Source organism: Oncorhynchus mykiss, chromosome 5 (genome assembly GCF_057628025.1).
Source record: "Oncorhynchus mykiss isolate SJ-2025 chromosome 5, ASM5762802v1, whole genome shotgun sequence".
Taxonomy (NCBI): Eukaryota; Metazoa; Chordata; class Actinopteri; order Salmoniformes; family Salmonidae; genus Oncorhynchus; species Oncorhynchus mykiss.
In genome coordinates, this window is record NC_143026.1 from 70,750,049 (window position 1) to 70,765,616 (window position 15,568).

Sequence of the window (15,568 nt, forward strand, 5' to 3'; positions counted from 1 at the left end):
TTAACAGCATTCTCATATAGGTGTTCCTTTTGTCCAGGTGGGGAAGGGTAGTGTGGAGTGCAATAGAGATTGTGTCATGTGGATCTGTTGGGGGATCCAGGGTGTCTGGGATGATGTTGTTGATGTGAGCCATGACCAGCCTTTCAAAGTATTTAATGGTTCCATATGTGCTATGGGGCGATAGTCATTTAGGCAGGTTACCTTAGCGTTCTTTGGCACAGGGATTATGGTGGTCTGTTTCAAACATGTAAGTATTACAAACTGGGTCAGGGAGAGGTTGAAAATGTCAGTGAAGACACGTGCCAGCTGGTCAGTGCATGCTCTGAGTACGCATACTGGTAATCTGTCTGGCCCTGCGGCCTTGTGAATATTAACCTGTTTAAAGTTTCTACTCACATTGGCTATGGAGATTGTGATCACACAGTCGATCTTAGTCCTGTATTGACGCTTTGCCTGTTTGATATTTTGTTGGAGGGCGTAGCAGTATTTTTTACAAGCGTCCAGATTAGTGTCCTGCTCCTTGAAAGCGGCAGTTCTAGCCTTTTGCTCAGAACAGATGTTGCACGTAATCCCATGGTTGGGATATGTACATATGGTCACTGTGGGGAGGACGTCATTGATGCACTTAAGTCGGTGACTGATGTGATAAACTCCTCAATGCCATCGGATGAATCCCAGAACAAGTTATGTGCAGGAGTACAGGTTATGCAATTGTTTTGAGGAAACATTTAGTGTGGACTGTGGCGTATGATTCCTCCATTTTACAGTATAATAAAGAGGTATAGATTACAATACATCGGGTACCAACTTTTTTGGATCCTCTTCTTTTACCAAGGGCTCCAGGTCGCCTGTTTCTTGGACTGCCAGGAGGACCTGGTTTTCCCTGTGACATAAATGGGGGCTTGCATTTACATGGGATCCATTATGTACTGTACTCTGCATTCTGGATGATTAAGTTACTGTTACTAATTTGGATCATAAGACTATAATGAATAATATAATTCTACGTACTGGTTGTCCACGCACACCTTTCAGTCCCTTAACTCCAGGCATTCCTTGTATCCCCTTCATTCCCTGTGAAGAGCATGGTGGATTTAGATGGAAACCATGGAAATATACCCAACAATAGACATTAGAATGCGAAATGGTTACTTACCCTATTTCCAAAGAGACCCTGTAAAATAAAACAAAACACAATTTACCAAACAAGACTTCAAAATGTCATAATTTTAGCAAACTTATACTGGAAGAGACTCTAAGAAGGTTTGTGAAATATGGACAAAATACATACAGGTAGACCAGGGAAGCCCTTTTTCCCAGGTGGACCACGAGGACCAATGTCGCCCTATAAATTACCAATACATTGACATAAACTGATAATACATTTGTGCTGTTACTGTTGTGCAACATGTATCAGGATATAATTCCTTTAAAACAATTCATATGGAAAAGAGATACCACCAGCTAACCTGTATGCCTTTTGGGCCTAGCTGCCCTTTATTCCCCGGCAGTCCTGGATTCCCCTAAAAGAAAACAGACTGAAGAGTCATCTGCTCTCTAAATATGAGGTGTGGTTCATTGATTTCCAAATACATTCCAAATGACCTACTTTGATTCCTCGCGGTCCAATATGTCCCTGCAGGCCTCTGCCGCCTGCCTGACCCTGAGAGATAACAGATATAAAGGAGCGATGATGTGACCACATAGAAAACTAATACTGTTGTTTTACTCTATAACATACTGTAGGTGTTATTGAGTGTTGAGACATATACAGCACCTTTGATCCATGCTGGCCAAACTTCCCCTTTGCTCCTCCAAACCCTGGAATACCCTATGCAAAATAGCAATATCAGAGTGCTTAGTTATCAAGCATAAGAAAAAATGTTTGAGAATATAGACAAGGAGTTATAAACATTAACGTAAAGGTTTCACATGTATTTACCCTTGGCCCCATTGGCCCTGCAGGTCCTCGTTTTCCTTTTGATCCAAGATTACCCTTGACAAAACATTGGTGGAAGGTTCTGAATGTAAACCATGGCAAAATAAAGATGTTTGGCCAAATAGCTCTTGTTGTATTTCTATGTACATGCACTGTTGGATATCTCACTTAGTCAAACACAGGTCGTACCTTTGACCCTGGTGCTCCGTGACCACCACTCAATCCAGGTTGTCCACTTTGACCCTGTAACATTAATCATTAGAGTAGGGCTGCATCAAGTTCCAACATACTGTGTACTTATACAGCCTTAAAAACACTATGCTTAAGTCAAGTCTGTATTTCACTCACCATCTTCCCTGGTAGACCAGGCCTCCCAGGGGTTCCTCTGTAACCAATATCACCCTGGAGACAAATAGAATCAAAGGAAGATCTATTAGACAATATGTCCTGGGGCTACTGATTGACAAATATATACATTAAGGTTATGCTTGGGAACCAGACAATGCTTACATTATCTCCTTCATTTCCTTCAACCCCCAGCAATCCATCCAAACCAGCAAGTCCCTGAGATAGAAAAGACTAATGTAACAAACACCTCAATAGGATCAACATCATCATAACACATTATATTGTATTTTCTGTGATAGGATCATGCCCTATAGGGATACTTGCTGGCTTTCCAGATCTTCCAACTGGTCCATCCGGTCCCAATGGGCCTTCTTCTCCCTATAAGCAAGAGGAGGAAAATGTGGCGCAGAAGAAAAGTTCAAATTGTACTATTGACTCTTCGCTTCAATACATTGTGGGGGAAATCATTGTGGGCACGGTTGGGGAGTAACAGATTACATGTAATCTGATTGCAAAAAACTGTAGCTGTAATCATTTACGTTACCAGCTAAAATAATGTAATCAGATTAAAGATACTTAAAAAAAAACTAGATAACTTCTTGGATTACATGTTAAATTCACAAAGGATGTTTGTAAAAAAAATACATTATGACACCTTTCTGTTTTCTCAAGGACATTCAATTCAGCGCTGAAAAAGAGGCAAGTTTAAGTTTGTTCCACCTGAGCAAGTCTGAAAATAAGTCAGACTGCTATGATGACACCCCAAATGCATTTGATGGATCCCTTTTGTCTTCTTCTAATTCCTTAAAGGGGGAAGTAATCCAAAAGTAACAAAGTAATCAGACTGATTTACTGAGTTTGGGTCATCCAAACTCCATTACTGATTACAATTTGACAGGTAGCTAGTACCTTTAATGGATTACATTTAGAAAGTAACCTACCCAACCCTGATTGTGGCGAGAGGGTTTGGTAGAGTGTAGAGCAAGCATTGAAAGAAAGAACTGATTAAACTCACTGGTTTGCCTCTAACTCCCCTGCCTCCCCTCTTTCCTGGGCTGCCATGCAATCCCTTCATCAAAGATAAATGAGAAAATCAGGTCAGACAAAACCACTTCATATGAAGAGTGTGATATTTCAAGAGGGATTGTGTACTGCATGACAACCTCTCACCTTTGGCCCTTCTATTCCTTTACCACCTTTCTCTCCAGGGGCACCAGCAGGCCCAGATCTGCCTTTACCTCCTGGAGACCCGGTGAACCCCCTCTTTCCCAATGTCCCCTGTGTACAAACATCCACAAAACATATTAAAACTTTAATTGAAAACAGCTAGTAAACTGTATTAAATCAAAATGAAATATCCCACCATTTTGCCTCCTGTTCCAGACTCTCCTTTCTTCCCCCTTGGACCTTGCAATCCCTGAGAAAAACATAAAGGAAGGAGAAGGAGAGTAGATGTGGAGGCTAAAACGATGAAAAAAAGTTGAATTGTTATTTATTTAAAAGTTGTAGAGCAAAACATACCACATCTCCTTTGATACCACCAGCCCCAGTCTTTCCCCTCTCCCCATAATCTCCCTGGGATCAAACACAAATTGTATTAAAATTGCATCATGGTAACTCAAATCCATATAAACTGGTTAAACAATATGAATTACTCAACATCCTTAAGGTATCTGGATAAGAGCATATTCTAAATGACTAACATGGTCATGTAAATGTAACAGATTGAATGGTGCATTACACCTTAAGTCCACCAAGTCCACTTTTTCCATCGACTCCTCTTTTTCCTGGTAAACCCTGCAATGACAGGACATTAAGTGTCCTATTATGTATTCTCAGGTTAAATTAACTCTAAATAATGTGCCTTGAAATCTGTCCTTACTGTTGGTCCTTTTGGTCCAACTAAGCCTGTAGGCCCAAACCTTCCAGGAGGCCCCTATAACATCAGAGAGAACACACCAGTCAGACACTCATTCCCAACCCAGAACATCTTTCTCAGCAACATTTCAGCTTCATACTGTACTGTATATTTACAAATAGTGGTACCATAACAACACTTACTGTAGTTCCGGGGAGCCCCTTCTCTCCCTTGGCACGGCCTCTTCCAGTGTTGCCCCCTGGTCCGTAACGCCCAGCGAGACCTGTAGGGCCTCTGATGCCCGGCTGGCCCTGTCAAGACACATCCACATCATTAGGAGACACAGAAATCAGGCAGGAATCTCATCTCATTTCAATCAAATTTATGGATTTATGTGGGATTGAAAAAAATGATCTTGTTTGATGATTTGTGACTCACCTTAAGTCCTGAAGCTCCTTCTTTCCCTCTGTCCCCTGATGGCCCTAAGTATCCCTGTGAATCAGAGGACACCAGCATTAGCTCCTTTTTAAAGATACAGTGCCTTGCGAAAGTATTCGGCCCCCTTGAACTTTGCGACTTTTTGCCACATTTCAGGCTTCAAACATAAAGATATAAAACTGTATTTTTTTGTGAAGAATCAACAACAAGTGGGACACAATCATTAAGTGGAACGACATTTATTGGATATTTCAAACTTTTTTAACAAATCCAAAACTGAAAAATTGGGCGTGCAAAATTATTCAGCCCCTTTACTTTCAGTGCAGCAAACTCTCTCCAGAAGTTCAGTGAGGATCTCTGAATGATCCAATGTTGACCTAAATGACTAATGATGATAAATACAATCCACCTGTGTGTAATCAAGTCTCCGTATAAATGCACCTGCACTGTGATAGTCTCAGAGGTCCGTTAAAAGCGCAGAGAGCATCATGAAGAACAAGGAACACACCAGGCAGGTCCGAGATACTGTTGTGAAGAAGTTTAAAGCCGGATTTGGATACAAAAAGATTTCCCAAGCTTTAAACATCCCAAGGAGCACTGTGCAAGCGATAATATTGAAATGGAAGGAGTATCAGACCACTGCAAATCTACCAAGACCTGGCCGTCCCTCTAAACTTTCAGCTCATACAAGGAGAAGACTGATCAGAGATGCAGCCAAGAGGCCCATGATCACTCTGGATGAACTGCAGAGATCTACAGCTGAGGTGGGAGACTCTGTCCATAGGACAACAATCAGTCGTATATTGCACAAATCTGGCCTTTATGGAAGAGTGGCAAGAAGAAAGCCATTTCTTAAAGATATCCATAAAAAGTGTTGTTTAAAGTTTGCCACAAGCCACCTGGGAGACACACCAAACATGTGGAAGAAGGTGCTCTGGTCAGATGAAACCAAAATTGAACTTTTTGGCAACAATGCAAAACGTTATGTTTGGCGTAAAAGCAACACAGCTGAACACACCATCCCCACTGCCAAACATGGTGGTGGCAGCATCATGGTTTGGGCCTGCTTTTCTTCAGCAGGGACAGGGAAGATGGTTAAAATTGATGGGAAGATGGATGGAGCCAAATACAGGACCATTCCAAAAAAACCTAATGGAGTCTGCAAAAGACCTGAGACTGGGACGGAGATTTGTCTTCCAACAAGACAATGATCCAAAACATAAAGCAAAATCTACAATGGGATGGTTCAAAAATAAACATATCCAGGTGTTAGAATGGCCAAGTCAAAGTCCAGACCTGAATCCAATCGAGAATCTGTGGAAAGAACTGAAAACTGCTGTTCACAAATGCTCTCCATCCAACCTCACTGAGCTCGAGCTGTTTTGCAAGGAGGAATGGGAAAAAATTTCAGTCTCTTGATGTGCAAAACTGATAGAGACATACCCCAAGCGACTTACAGCTGTAATCGCAGCAAAAGGTGGCGCTACAAAGTATTAACTTAAGGGGGCTGAATAATTTTGCACGCCCCAATTTTTCAGTTTTTGATTTGTTAAAAAAGTTTGAAATATCCAATAAATGTCGTTCCACTTCATGATTGTGTCCCACTTGTTGTTGATTCTTCACAAAAAAATACAGTTTTATATCTTTATGTTTGAAGCCTGAAATATGGCAAAAGGTCACAAAGTTCAAGGGGGCCGAATACTTTCGCAAGGCACTGTATACTGTAAACTCACAGGAAGACTGATTCTGAGCCATCACAATCACATTTTTAGAAAAAACACAACACCTACTTCTTTCCCCAGTGGGCCCTTTGGTCCTTCTTGACCTTGGTGGCCTCTGTCTCCCTGGATCCCCTTTCCACCTCTTTCCCCCTGAGCGCCCATCTTCCCCTTTTCACCCTAAGATATTCAAATGTCATATTGATCCTTTTGTCGGTTGAATATCCCAGTTATTGTCAACCATGATCAATAAATCCTGTGATACTCACCGGTAGCCCCTTCAGTCCTGGTGGCCCCATTGGACCCCACAATCCAGTCGGGCCCTAAAGCACAGGAACACTTGTCCCTTCTTATGCAATCATTGTCTTTACCCATTGAGGATCAATGGATTTACATCAGACTCTTTAGTCAAAATCTTATGCCTGTATTTTGGATTACCAAATCTAGATTTAGAATAAATAGAATGACTAAATAATCAATACAGTATAATCAATCTACCTCCTCACCATCGACACCAGCAACTCCCTTCTGTCCGATAGCTCCTCTGGACCCCTGCACAAACACAGGATATTTCAGAGGATTATAAAAAGACACTGGATACAGCTGATGCCCCAATGACATGGATAACGACAGAATATACAGTAGTATAGAGTATAGTTGTACCTTATCCCCATTGTCTGCCAATGGCCCAATACCTCCCTGTGGTCCATCTTTACCCTAGAATTTAAGGACATTCACAATGTGAAGATATCAAAATTAAAGAAAATGTCAATCGCCCCACAATCGTTGAGAATACAGCAATCAATCAAATCGTCAAGGTAACTTACTGGGTAACCTACAACTCCACGGGGCCCAACTAATCCTGGGGGCCCCTTGTCCCCTGGTGGCCCTTGGAGGCCCACCTCACCCCATGGTCCTATATTGCCTGCTATGCCCTGTATAAATAAGATCAATACACATCATTAAGAACATAAACTCTGAAATCAAGTAATTAACACGACATGCTCTAGTCTAATGCTAAAACCAGGGTGTTTGGACAGTGTAGTAAACTACCGGTCAAGTTTAGAACACCTACTAATTCAAGGGTTTTTCTAAATGTTTTACTATTTTCTACATTGTAAAATAATAGTGAAGACATCAAAACTATGAAATACCACATGGAATCATGTAGTAAGCAAAAAAGGGTTAAACAAATCAAAATATATTTTATATTTGAGATTCTTCAAATAGCCACCCTTTGCCTTGATGACAGCTTTGCACACTCTTGGCATTCTCTCAACCAGCTTCACCTGGAATGCTTTTCCAACAGTCTTGAAGGAGTTCCCACATATGCCATCTCAATTTGGTTGATGTTAGGTGATTGTGGAGGCCAGGTCATCTGATGCGGCACTCCATTACTCTCCTTCTAGGTAAAATAGCCCCTACACAGCCTGGAGGTGTGTTGGGTCATTATCCTGTTGACAAACAAATGATAGTCCCACTAAGCCCAAAACAGGTGGGATGGCGTATTGCTGTACAATGCTGTGGTAGCCATGCGGGTTAAGTGTGCCTTGAATTCTAAATAAATCACAGACAGTGTATTCAGCAAAGCACCCCCACACCATCACACCTCCTCCTCCATGCTTTACGGTGGGAAATACACATGCAGAGATCATCCGTTCACCCACACCGCGTCTCACAAAGACACGACGGTTGGAACCAAAAATTCCCAAATTGGACTCCAGACCAAAGGTCAAATTTCCACTGGCCTAATTTCGATTGCTTGTGTTTCTTGGTCCAATAGTCTCTTCTTCTTATTTGTGTCCTTAAGTAGTGACTTCTTTGCAGCAATTCGACCATGAAGGCCTGATTCACAGTCTCTGAATAGTTGATGTCAAGATGTCTCTGTTACTTGAACTCTGAAACTTTTATTTGGGCTGCAATTTCTGAGGCTGGTAACTCTAATGAATGTATCCTCTGCAGCAGAGACAACTCTGGGTCTTCCATTCCTGTGGCGGTCCTCATGAGAGCCAGTTTCATCATAGCACTTGATGTTTTTTGCGACTGCGCAGAGAAACATTCAAAGTTCTTGAAATGCTCCGGATTGATTGACCTTCATGTCTGAAAGTAATGATGGACTGTCGTTTGTCTTTGCTTATTTGAGGTTTTCTTGCTATATATGTACTTGGTCTTTTACCAAATAGGGCTATTTTCTACACACCCCCCTACCTTGTCACAACACAACTGATTGGCTCAAACACATTAAGAAGGAAAGACATTCCACAAATAAACTTTTACGAAGGCACACATGTTAATTGAAATTCAGGTTCCTCATGAAGCTGGTTGAGAGAATGCCAAGAGTGTTCAAAGCTGTCATTAAGGTAAAGGGTGGCTACTTTGAAGAATATCAACTATAACATATTTTGATAAGTTTAACACTATTTTGATTACTACATGATTCCATATATGTTATTTCATAGTTTTGAGGTCTTCACTATTATACAAATAGTAAAAATAAAGAAAAACCCTTGAATGAGTAGGTGTTCCGGAAGTGTGATCGGAAGTGTAAATATTCAGGATTATTGGTACAGTTGAAGTCGTAAGTTTAGATATACCATAGCCAAATACATTTAAACTCAGTTTTTCACAATTCCTGACATTCAATCCTAGTAATAATTCCCTGTCTTAGGTCAGTTAGGATCACCACTTTATTTTAAGAATGTGAAATGTCAGAATAATAGTAGAGAGAATTATTTATTTCAGCTTTTATTTCTTTCATCACATTCCCAGTGGGTCAGAAGTTTACATACACTCAATTAGTATTTGGTAGCATTGCCTTTAAATTGTTGAACTTGGGTTAAATGTTTCGGGTAGCCTTCCACGAGCTTCCCACCATAAGTTGGGTGAATTTTGGTCCATTCCCCCTAACAGAGCTGGTGTAACTGAGTCAGGTTGGTAAGGCCTCTGCTCGCACACACTTTTTCAGTTCTGCCCACAAATTGTCTATGGGATTGAGGTCGGGGCTTTGTGATGGCCCCTCTAATACCTTGACCTTGTTTTACTTAAGCCATTTTGCCACAACTTTGGAACTATGCTTGGGGTCATTGTCCATTTGGAAGACCCATTTGTGACCAAGCTTTAACTTCCTGACTGATGTCTTGAGATGTTGCTTCGGCATATCCACCTAATTTTTCTACCTCATGATGCCATCTATTTTGGGAAGTGCACCAGTCCCTCCTGCAGCAATAGCACCCCCACAACATGATGTTGCCACCCCCATGCTTCACGGCTTGGATGGTGTTCTTCGGCTTGCAGGCCTCCCCATTATTCCTCCAAACATAACAATGGTCATTATGGCCAAACAGTTCTATTTTTGTTTCATCAGACCAGAGGACATTAATCCAAAAAAGTACGATCTTTGTCCCCATGTGCAGTTGCAAACCGTAGTCTGGCTTTTTTATGGCGGTTTTGGAGCAGTTGCTTCTTCCTTGCTGAGCGGCCTTTCAGGTTATGTCGATATTGGACTCGTTTTACTGTGGATATAGATACTTTGTACCTGTTTCCTCCAGCATCTTCACAAGGTCCTTTGCTGTTGTTTTGGGATTGATTTGCACTTTTCGCACCAAAGTACATTTATCTCCAGAACGTGTCTCCTTCCTGAGCGGTATGACGGCTGCATGGTCCCATGTTGTTTATACTTGCGTACTACTGTTTGTACAGATAAAGTGGTACCTTCAGGTATTTATTTTGATTTTCCCATGATATCAAGCAAAGAGGCACTGAGTTTGAAGGTAGGCCTTGAAATACATCCACAGGTACACCTCCAATTGACTCAAATGATGTCAATTAGCCTATCAGAAGCTTCTAAAGCCATGACATAACTCACTGGAATTTTCCAAGCTGTTTAAAGGCACAGTAAACTTAGTGTATGTAAATGTCTGACCCACTGGAATTGTGATACAGTGAATTCTAAGTTAAATAATCTGTCTGTAAACAATTGTTGTAAAAATTACTTGTGTCATGCACAAAGTAGATGTCCTAACCGACTTGCCAACATTATAGTTTGTTAACAAATAATTAGTTTTAATGATTCCAACATACAGTAAGTGTATGTAAACTTCCGACTTCAACTGTATATACACTACCCTTCAAAAGTTTGGTTTCACTTTGAAATGTCTGTTTTTATAATAACATACATGAAATTAGTTGCAAAATTAATAGGAAATATATTCAAGATGTTGACAAGGTTATAAATAATGATTTTTAATTGAAATAATAATTGTGTCCTTCAAACTTAGCTTTCGTCAAGGAATCCTCAATTTGCAGCAGTTACAGCCTTGCAGACCTTTGGCATTCTAGTTGTCAATTTTTTTAGGTAATCTGAAGAGATTTCACCCCATGCTTCCTGAAGCACCTCCCACAAGTTGGATTGACGGACACGGTTTACGTACCATGTGATCAAGCTGCTCCCACAACAGCTCAATAGGGTTGAGATCCGGTGACTGTGCTGGCCACTCCATTATAGACAGAACACCAGCTGACTGCTTCTTCCCTAAATAGTTCTTGCATAGTTTGGAGCTGTGTTTTGGGTCATTGTCCTGTTGTTGGAGGAAATTAAGTGCCGTCCACAGGGTATGGCATGGCTTTGCAAAAGGGAGTGATAGCCTTCCATCTTCAAGATTCCTTTTACCCTGTACAAATCTCCCACTTTACCACCACAAAAGCACCCCCAGACCATCACATTGCCTACACCATGCTTGACAGATGGCGTCAAGCACTCATCCAGCATCTTTTCATTTTTTCTGTGTCTTACGAATGTTCTTCTTTGTGATCGAAGCACCTCAAACTTAGAATCATCTGTCCATAACACTTTTTTCCAATCTTCCTCTGTCCAGTGTCTGTGTTATTTTGCCATCTTAATATTTTCGTTTTATTGGCCAGTTTGAGATATGGCTTTTTCTTTGCAACTCTGCCTAGAAGGCCAGCATCCCGGAGTCGCCTCTTCACTGATGACCATTGAGACTGGTGTTTTGAGGGAATATTTAATGAAGCTGCCAGTTGAGGACTTGTGAGCCGTCTGTTTCTCAAACTAGACACTCTAATGTACTTGTCCTCTTTCTCAGTTGTGCACCGGGGCCTCCCACTCCTCTTTCTATTCTGGTTAGGGCCAGTTTGCTCTGTTCTGTAAAGGGAGTAGTACACCGCGTTGAACAAGATCTTCAGTTTCTTGCCAATTTCTCGAATAGAATAGCCTTAATTTCTCAGAACAAGAATAGACTGACGAGTTTCAGAAGAAAGTTATTTGTTTCTGGCCATTTTTAGCCTGTAATTGAACCCACAAATGCTGATGTGCCAGATACTCAACTAGTCTAAAGAAGGCAAGTTTTATTTCTTCTTTAATCCGAACAACAGTTTTCAGCTGTGCTAACATAATTGCAAAACGGTTTTCTAATGATCAATTAGCCTTTTAAAATGATAAACTTGGATTAGCTAACACAATGTGCCATTGGAACACAGGAGTGATGGTTGCTGATAATGGGCCTCTGTATGCCTATGTAGATATTCCATAATGAAATTTGTCGTTTCCAGCTACAATAGTCATTTAGAACATTAACAATGTCGACGCTGTATTTCTGATCAATTTGATGTCATTTTAATTGACAAAGCTTTTCTTTCAAAAACAAGGACATTTCTAAGTGACCAAAACTTTTGAATTGCCGTGTATATAAAAAAAATGGCCCCTGTTACAATGACTAAAATGTGGCTTAGTCTTACAGGAGCTCCTCTGTATCCCTGTATCCCTGTCAATCCCTGCACGCCCTGAAACACAATGTGAGAAGATGTCATGAGTCTCCATGTAGATTCAGTCAGACACACTTTATAAAGCTCTGAGAATAGATCTAATTTGACACTTACTGGACTTCCGCGTTTCCCCTTCGAACCTTCTTGACCTCTGTTTCCCTTCCGAAATCAACATATCAGTAAGCTATGTCCACACTATAGTATTACTAAACAGTTTATAAATCCTTTATTGCTTTATGGGAAACAATTGAATGTTTTGTATTTTAGGAGGTCCATTTCAGTACCTTCAGGCCAGGATTTCCCAGAAGGCCGTTCGGACCCTCTTTACCTTTGGCACCCTATGTAAAGGATGGTAAAACAAACTGACAAAAAAGATTGTGCTGATACACTGACAAACACAACTGCTTTGTCAGACATGGCTAAGTAAAAGAGTTAGAGAATGTTTATGGGGTAACGTGGACTTACCCTGACTCCTGGCTTTCCTGGCTTACCAGTGATCCCTCTACCACCAGAATCCCCCTGTTGATAAATAATATCCCCATGCTTGGTCAGTATGATCATTTTATTGTAAATTAGTTGTAAATTAGTGTGTATAGCCAAGAACAGTTCAATACTCACACTCTTCCCAACTGGACCTTGAATCCCTGGTGCCCCAGTCTTCCCCACCATTCCCTATGAAATCATATATAAATATACACTACAAGAACAAAAGTATGTGGCCCCTGCTCGTCAAATATCTCATTCCAAAACCATGGTCATTATTATGGAGTTGGTCCCCCATTTGCTGCTTTATCAGCCTCCACTTTTCTGTGAAGGCTTTCCACTAGATGTTGGAACATTGCTGCGGGGACTTGCTTCCATTCAGCCACAAGCGCATTAGTGAGGTTGGACACTGATTATGGGCGATTAGGCCTGGCTCGCAGTCGGCGTGCCAATTCATCCCAAAGGTGTTCGATGGGGTTGAGGTCAGGGCTTTGTACAGGCCAGTCAAGTTCTTCCTCACCAATCTCAACAGAACATTTCTGTATGGACCTCGCTTTGTGCATGGGGGCATTGTCATGCTTTAACAGGAAAGGTGCCTTCCCAAAAAAGTTGAAAGCACAGAATCGTGTAGAATATCATTTTATGCTGTAGCATTAAGATTTCCCTTCACTGGAACTAAGGGGCCTAGCCTGAACCATTAAAAACAGCCCAGACCATTATTCCTCCTCCACCAGCTTTTATAGTTGGTACTATGGATTTGGGCAGGTGGAGTCACTCCAGGGAACGCGTTTCTACTGCTCCAGACTTCAATGGCGGCGAGCTTTACACCATTCCAGCCGATGCTTGGCATTGCGCATAATGATCTTAGGCTTGTGTGCGGCTACTCGGCCATGGAAACCCATTTCATGAAGCTCCAGCGAACAGTTATTGTGCTGACATTCCTTTCAGAGGCAGTTTGGAACTCGGTAGTGAGTGTTGCAACCGAGGGCAGACAATTTTTACACGCTACAAACTTCAACACTCAGTGGTCCCGTTCTGTGAGCTTGTGTGGCTTACCATTTCACGGCTGAGCTGTTGTTGCTCTTAGATGTTTCCACTTCATAATAACAGCACTTAGAGTTGACCGGGGCAGCTATAGTAGGGCAGAAATTTGACGAACTGACTTGTTGGAACTGAACTCTTCAGTAAGGCCATTAAACTGACAATGTTTGTCTATGGAGATTGCATGGCGGTGTGTTTGATTGTATACACCTGTCAGCAACGGGTGGGGCTGAAAAAGTTGAATCCACTAATTTGAAGGGGTGTCCGCATACTTTTGTATATATAGTGTATCACAACTGTAAGGTCTAGTAGTCCCAAAAAATGACCAAAAAGCCAACAATAGAAAATAATAATTGAAGTTGTAGAATACCTACCCTTAGTCCAGTAGATCCAGTATCCCCGTCAGATGCAGTTCCTCCAATGGGTCCCTAGAGGACAGGGATCATGGTCAAACCACACCTGTGAGTGAATTAAACACAGGACCATCTCTGGCACAGGACACATACAGTATGATGGGATCTTACCGGGGGTCCATGTGTTCCATCCAGTCCCCTACCTCCTAGATAGCCTTGAAGTCCCTGAGTGGACAAAGACAATTGTTCTGTTTTCATGTTCTCTTCCATTGCACTTTTCTGAACTCTGGCCCTCCTTAGTAATATGTGCAGGTGTGGCAAGGAGTGAAAATAACTGCATCCTTAAATAAAATATTAGTTTTACCTTCAGCCCTTTCAGTCCAGTGACTCCTGGAATTCCAGTCCTCCCCTGTGTGATTCAAATCCAAGTGTTAGATGAAAACAAGCCCTCAAACATACTGACCGGTCTCAATATATACCATGTTATAGCATCAGATCTGTTCTTCAATGGTCTGGTGTATAGATCTATGGTGTGAGTGCATTTTTCTCTACTGATGATGGCAGGAAACTATATAGACAGAATAAGAAGTGTAGGTACTTAGGAACCTTAATACCGGGTTCTCCTTCAGCTCCTCTCTCTCCTGACTTCCCCATCTCTCCCTGTGGACAGGACAGACACATCAAGCCATAATAAAACTGGTAGTCACATCTAAAATCAGAAATCTGTGATCATGTTTACTTGAAACAAGGTAAAAATAGTATTTCACCACTGTATGATGGATGAAAGTCAATAATTCCTTGACCTTGATCATTCTGAATTGTCTCGTAAATGAAGACTATGCTATGCCCACTTACAAAAGGCCCTGGCAAACCGGCAAATCCTACTCGACCTTCTCGCCCCTGAGAAACCAACAAACAACAGCATCAGTACATCTCCTACTGGATTGGTACGCACCACTGAGATCAAAACGATGTTACAAGATTGATAAGTGGCAGATGGCAACAGAAATTGCAAGCTCTTCTAGTACCTTATCACCTCTAGGTCCAACAACGCCTGGCCCACCGCTAGGACCTCTGCCACCCTGCAAAAGACAGAAGGCCGGATTTTTAAAATACAATAGTCAATCTGGATAAGTACTGTACAAGGTATGTTAGCTCCACCTCCAGACTGCTCTTACCTTTGGCCCATCTTTTCCCTGCTTACCATTCTCCCCAATGATTCCATCATAACCCTGAAGAAACAGATAGGTAAAGTACCATTACATCAGGATATGGTGATCTGAACAGGTGTAATGATATTCCATCCCATTACAGTACTGTGCAGTGACCAGATTAGAGGTTCTACTTACTGTGGTTCCAGGAAATCCAGGGGGCCCCACTGGTCCAACATTACCTAGCAGCCCTGATGCTCCTCCTCTGCCTTTAAAGCCTCTTTTACCTGGAGGCCCGGGTCGACCCTGCCCATCAGGGAGGACAAGTAAATGAATGCACAGTGAAGGGATGGAAGGAGGTCAATTGCTAACAGATGCAAGCAAATACACAACTGTCTTGTCTGACAGAAGAGTAGGGTCACATAAAGCAACTTCTATACTGTATGTAGTAATGTTAG

The 15,568-nt window shown here is 41.7% G+C and overlaps 1 protein-coding gene across 16 annotated transcripts in view; it reads right to left on the reverse strand.

The window, feature by feature from the left end:
- si:dkey-21p1.3 (uncharacterized) overlaps positions 1 to 15,568 on the reverse strand; it is a 35,056-nt gene that overhangs the window by 3,261 nt on the left and 16,227 nt on the right. For 12 of the 16 annotated variants that reach the window (XM_090235740.1, XM_090235739.1, XM_021604065.3 and 9 more), the window contains 38 exons: positions 15,309 to 15,416; positions 15,138 to 15,191; positions 14,988 to 15,041; positions 14,815 to 14,859; positions 14,566 to 14,619; positions 14,324 to 14,368; positions 14,131 to 14,184; positions 13,981 to 14,034; positions 12,701 to 12,754; positions 12,548 to 12,601; positions 12,367 to 12,420; positions 12,197 to 12,241; positions 12,056 to 12,100; positions 7,129 to 7,236; positions 6,965 to 7,018; positions 6,800 to 6,853; positions 6,571 to 6,624; positions 6,374 to 6,481; positions 4,584 to 4,637; positions 4,349 to 4,456; positions 4,170 to 4,223; positions 4,031 to 4,084; positions 3,809 to 3,862; positions 3,651 to 3,704; positions 3,458 to 3,565; positions 3,303 to 3,356; positions 2,612 to 2,665; positions 2,450 to 2,503; positions 2,288 to 2,341; positions 2,129 to 2,182; positions 1,943 to 1,996; positions 1,778 to 1,831; positions 1,610 to 1,663; positions 1,470 to 1,523; positions 1,292 to 1,345; positions 1,157 to 1,174; positions 1,012 to 1,074; positions 809 to 883 (listed from right to left, as the gene is read on the reverse strand). In XM_090235740.1, the coding sequence (XP_090091866.1) occupies positions 809 to 883; positions 1,012 to 1,074; positions 1,157 to 1,174; positions 1,292 to 1,345; positions 1,470 to 1,523; positions 1,610 to 1,663; positions 1,778 to 1,831; positions 1,943 to 1,996; positions 2,129 to 2,182; positions 2,288 to 2,341; positions 2,450 to 2,503; positions 2,612 to 2,665; positions 3,303 to 3,356; positions 3,458 to 3,565; positions 3,651 to 3,704; positions 3,809 to 3,862; positions 4,031 to 4,084; positions 4,170 to 4,223; positions 4,349 to 4,456; positions 4,584 to 4,637; positions 6,374 to 6,481; positions 6,571 to 6,624; positions 6,800 to 6,853; positions 6,965 to 7,018; positions 7,129 to 7,236; positions 12,056 to 12,100; positions 12,197 to 12,241; positions 12,367 to 12,420; positions 12,548 to 12,601; positions 12,701 to 12,754; positions 13,981 to 14,034; positions 14,131 to 14,184; positions 14,324 to 14,368; positions 14,566 to 14,619; positions 14,815 to 14,859; positions 14,988 to 15,041; positions 15,138 to 15,191; positions 15,309 to 15,416 (2,280 nt within the window). Of the gene's footprint in view, positions 1 to 808; positions 884 to 1,011; positions 1,075 to 1,156; positions 1,175 to 1,291; positions 1,346 to 1,469; positions 1,524 to 1,609; positions 1,664 to 1,777; positions 1,832 to 1,942; positions 1,997 to 2,128; positions 2,183 to 2,287; positions 2,342 to 2,449; positions 2,504 to 2,611; positions 2,666 to 3,302; positions 3,357 to 3,457; positions 3,566 to 3,650; positions 3,705 to 3,808; positions 3,863 to 4,030; positions 4,085 to 4,169; positions 4,224 to 4,348; positions 4,457 to 4,583; positions 4,638 to 6,373; positions 6,482 to 6,570; positions 6,625 to 6,799; positions 6,854 to 6,964; positions 7,019 to 7,128; positions 7,237 to 12,055; positions 12,101 to 12,196; positions 12,242 to 12,366; positions 12,421 to 12,547; positions 12,602 to 12,700; positions 12,755 to 13,980; positions 14,035 to 14,130; positions 14,185 to 14,323; positions 14,369 to 14,557; positions 14,620 to 14,814; positions 14,860 to 14,987; positions 15,042 to 15,137; positions 15,192 to 15,308; positions 15,417 to 15,568 lie in introns of those variants that run through there. The other 4 variants (XR_016496275.1, XR_016496274.1, XR_016496276.1 and 1 more) reach the window with 4 other exon arrangements.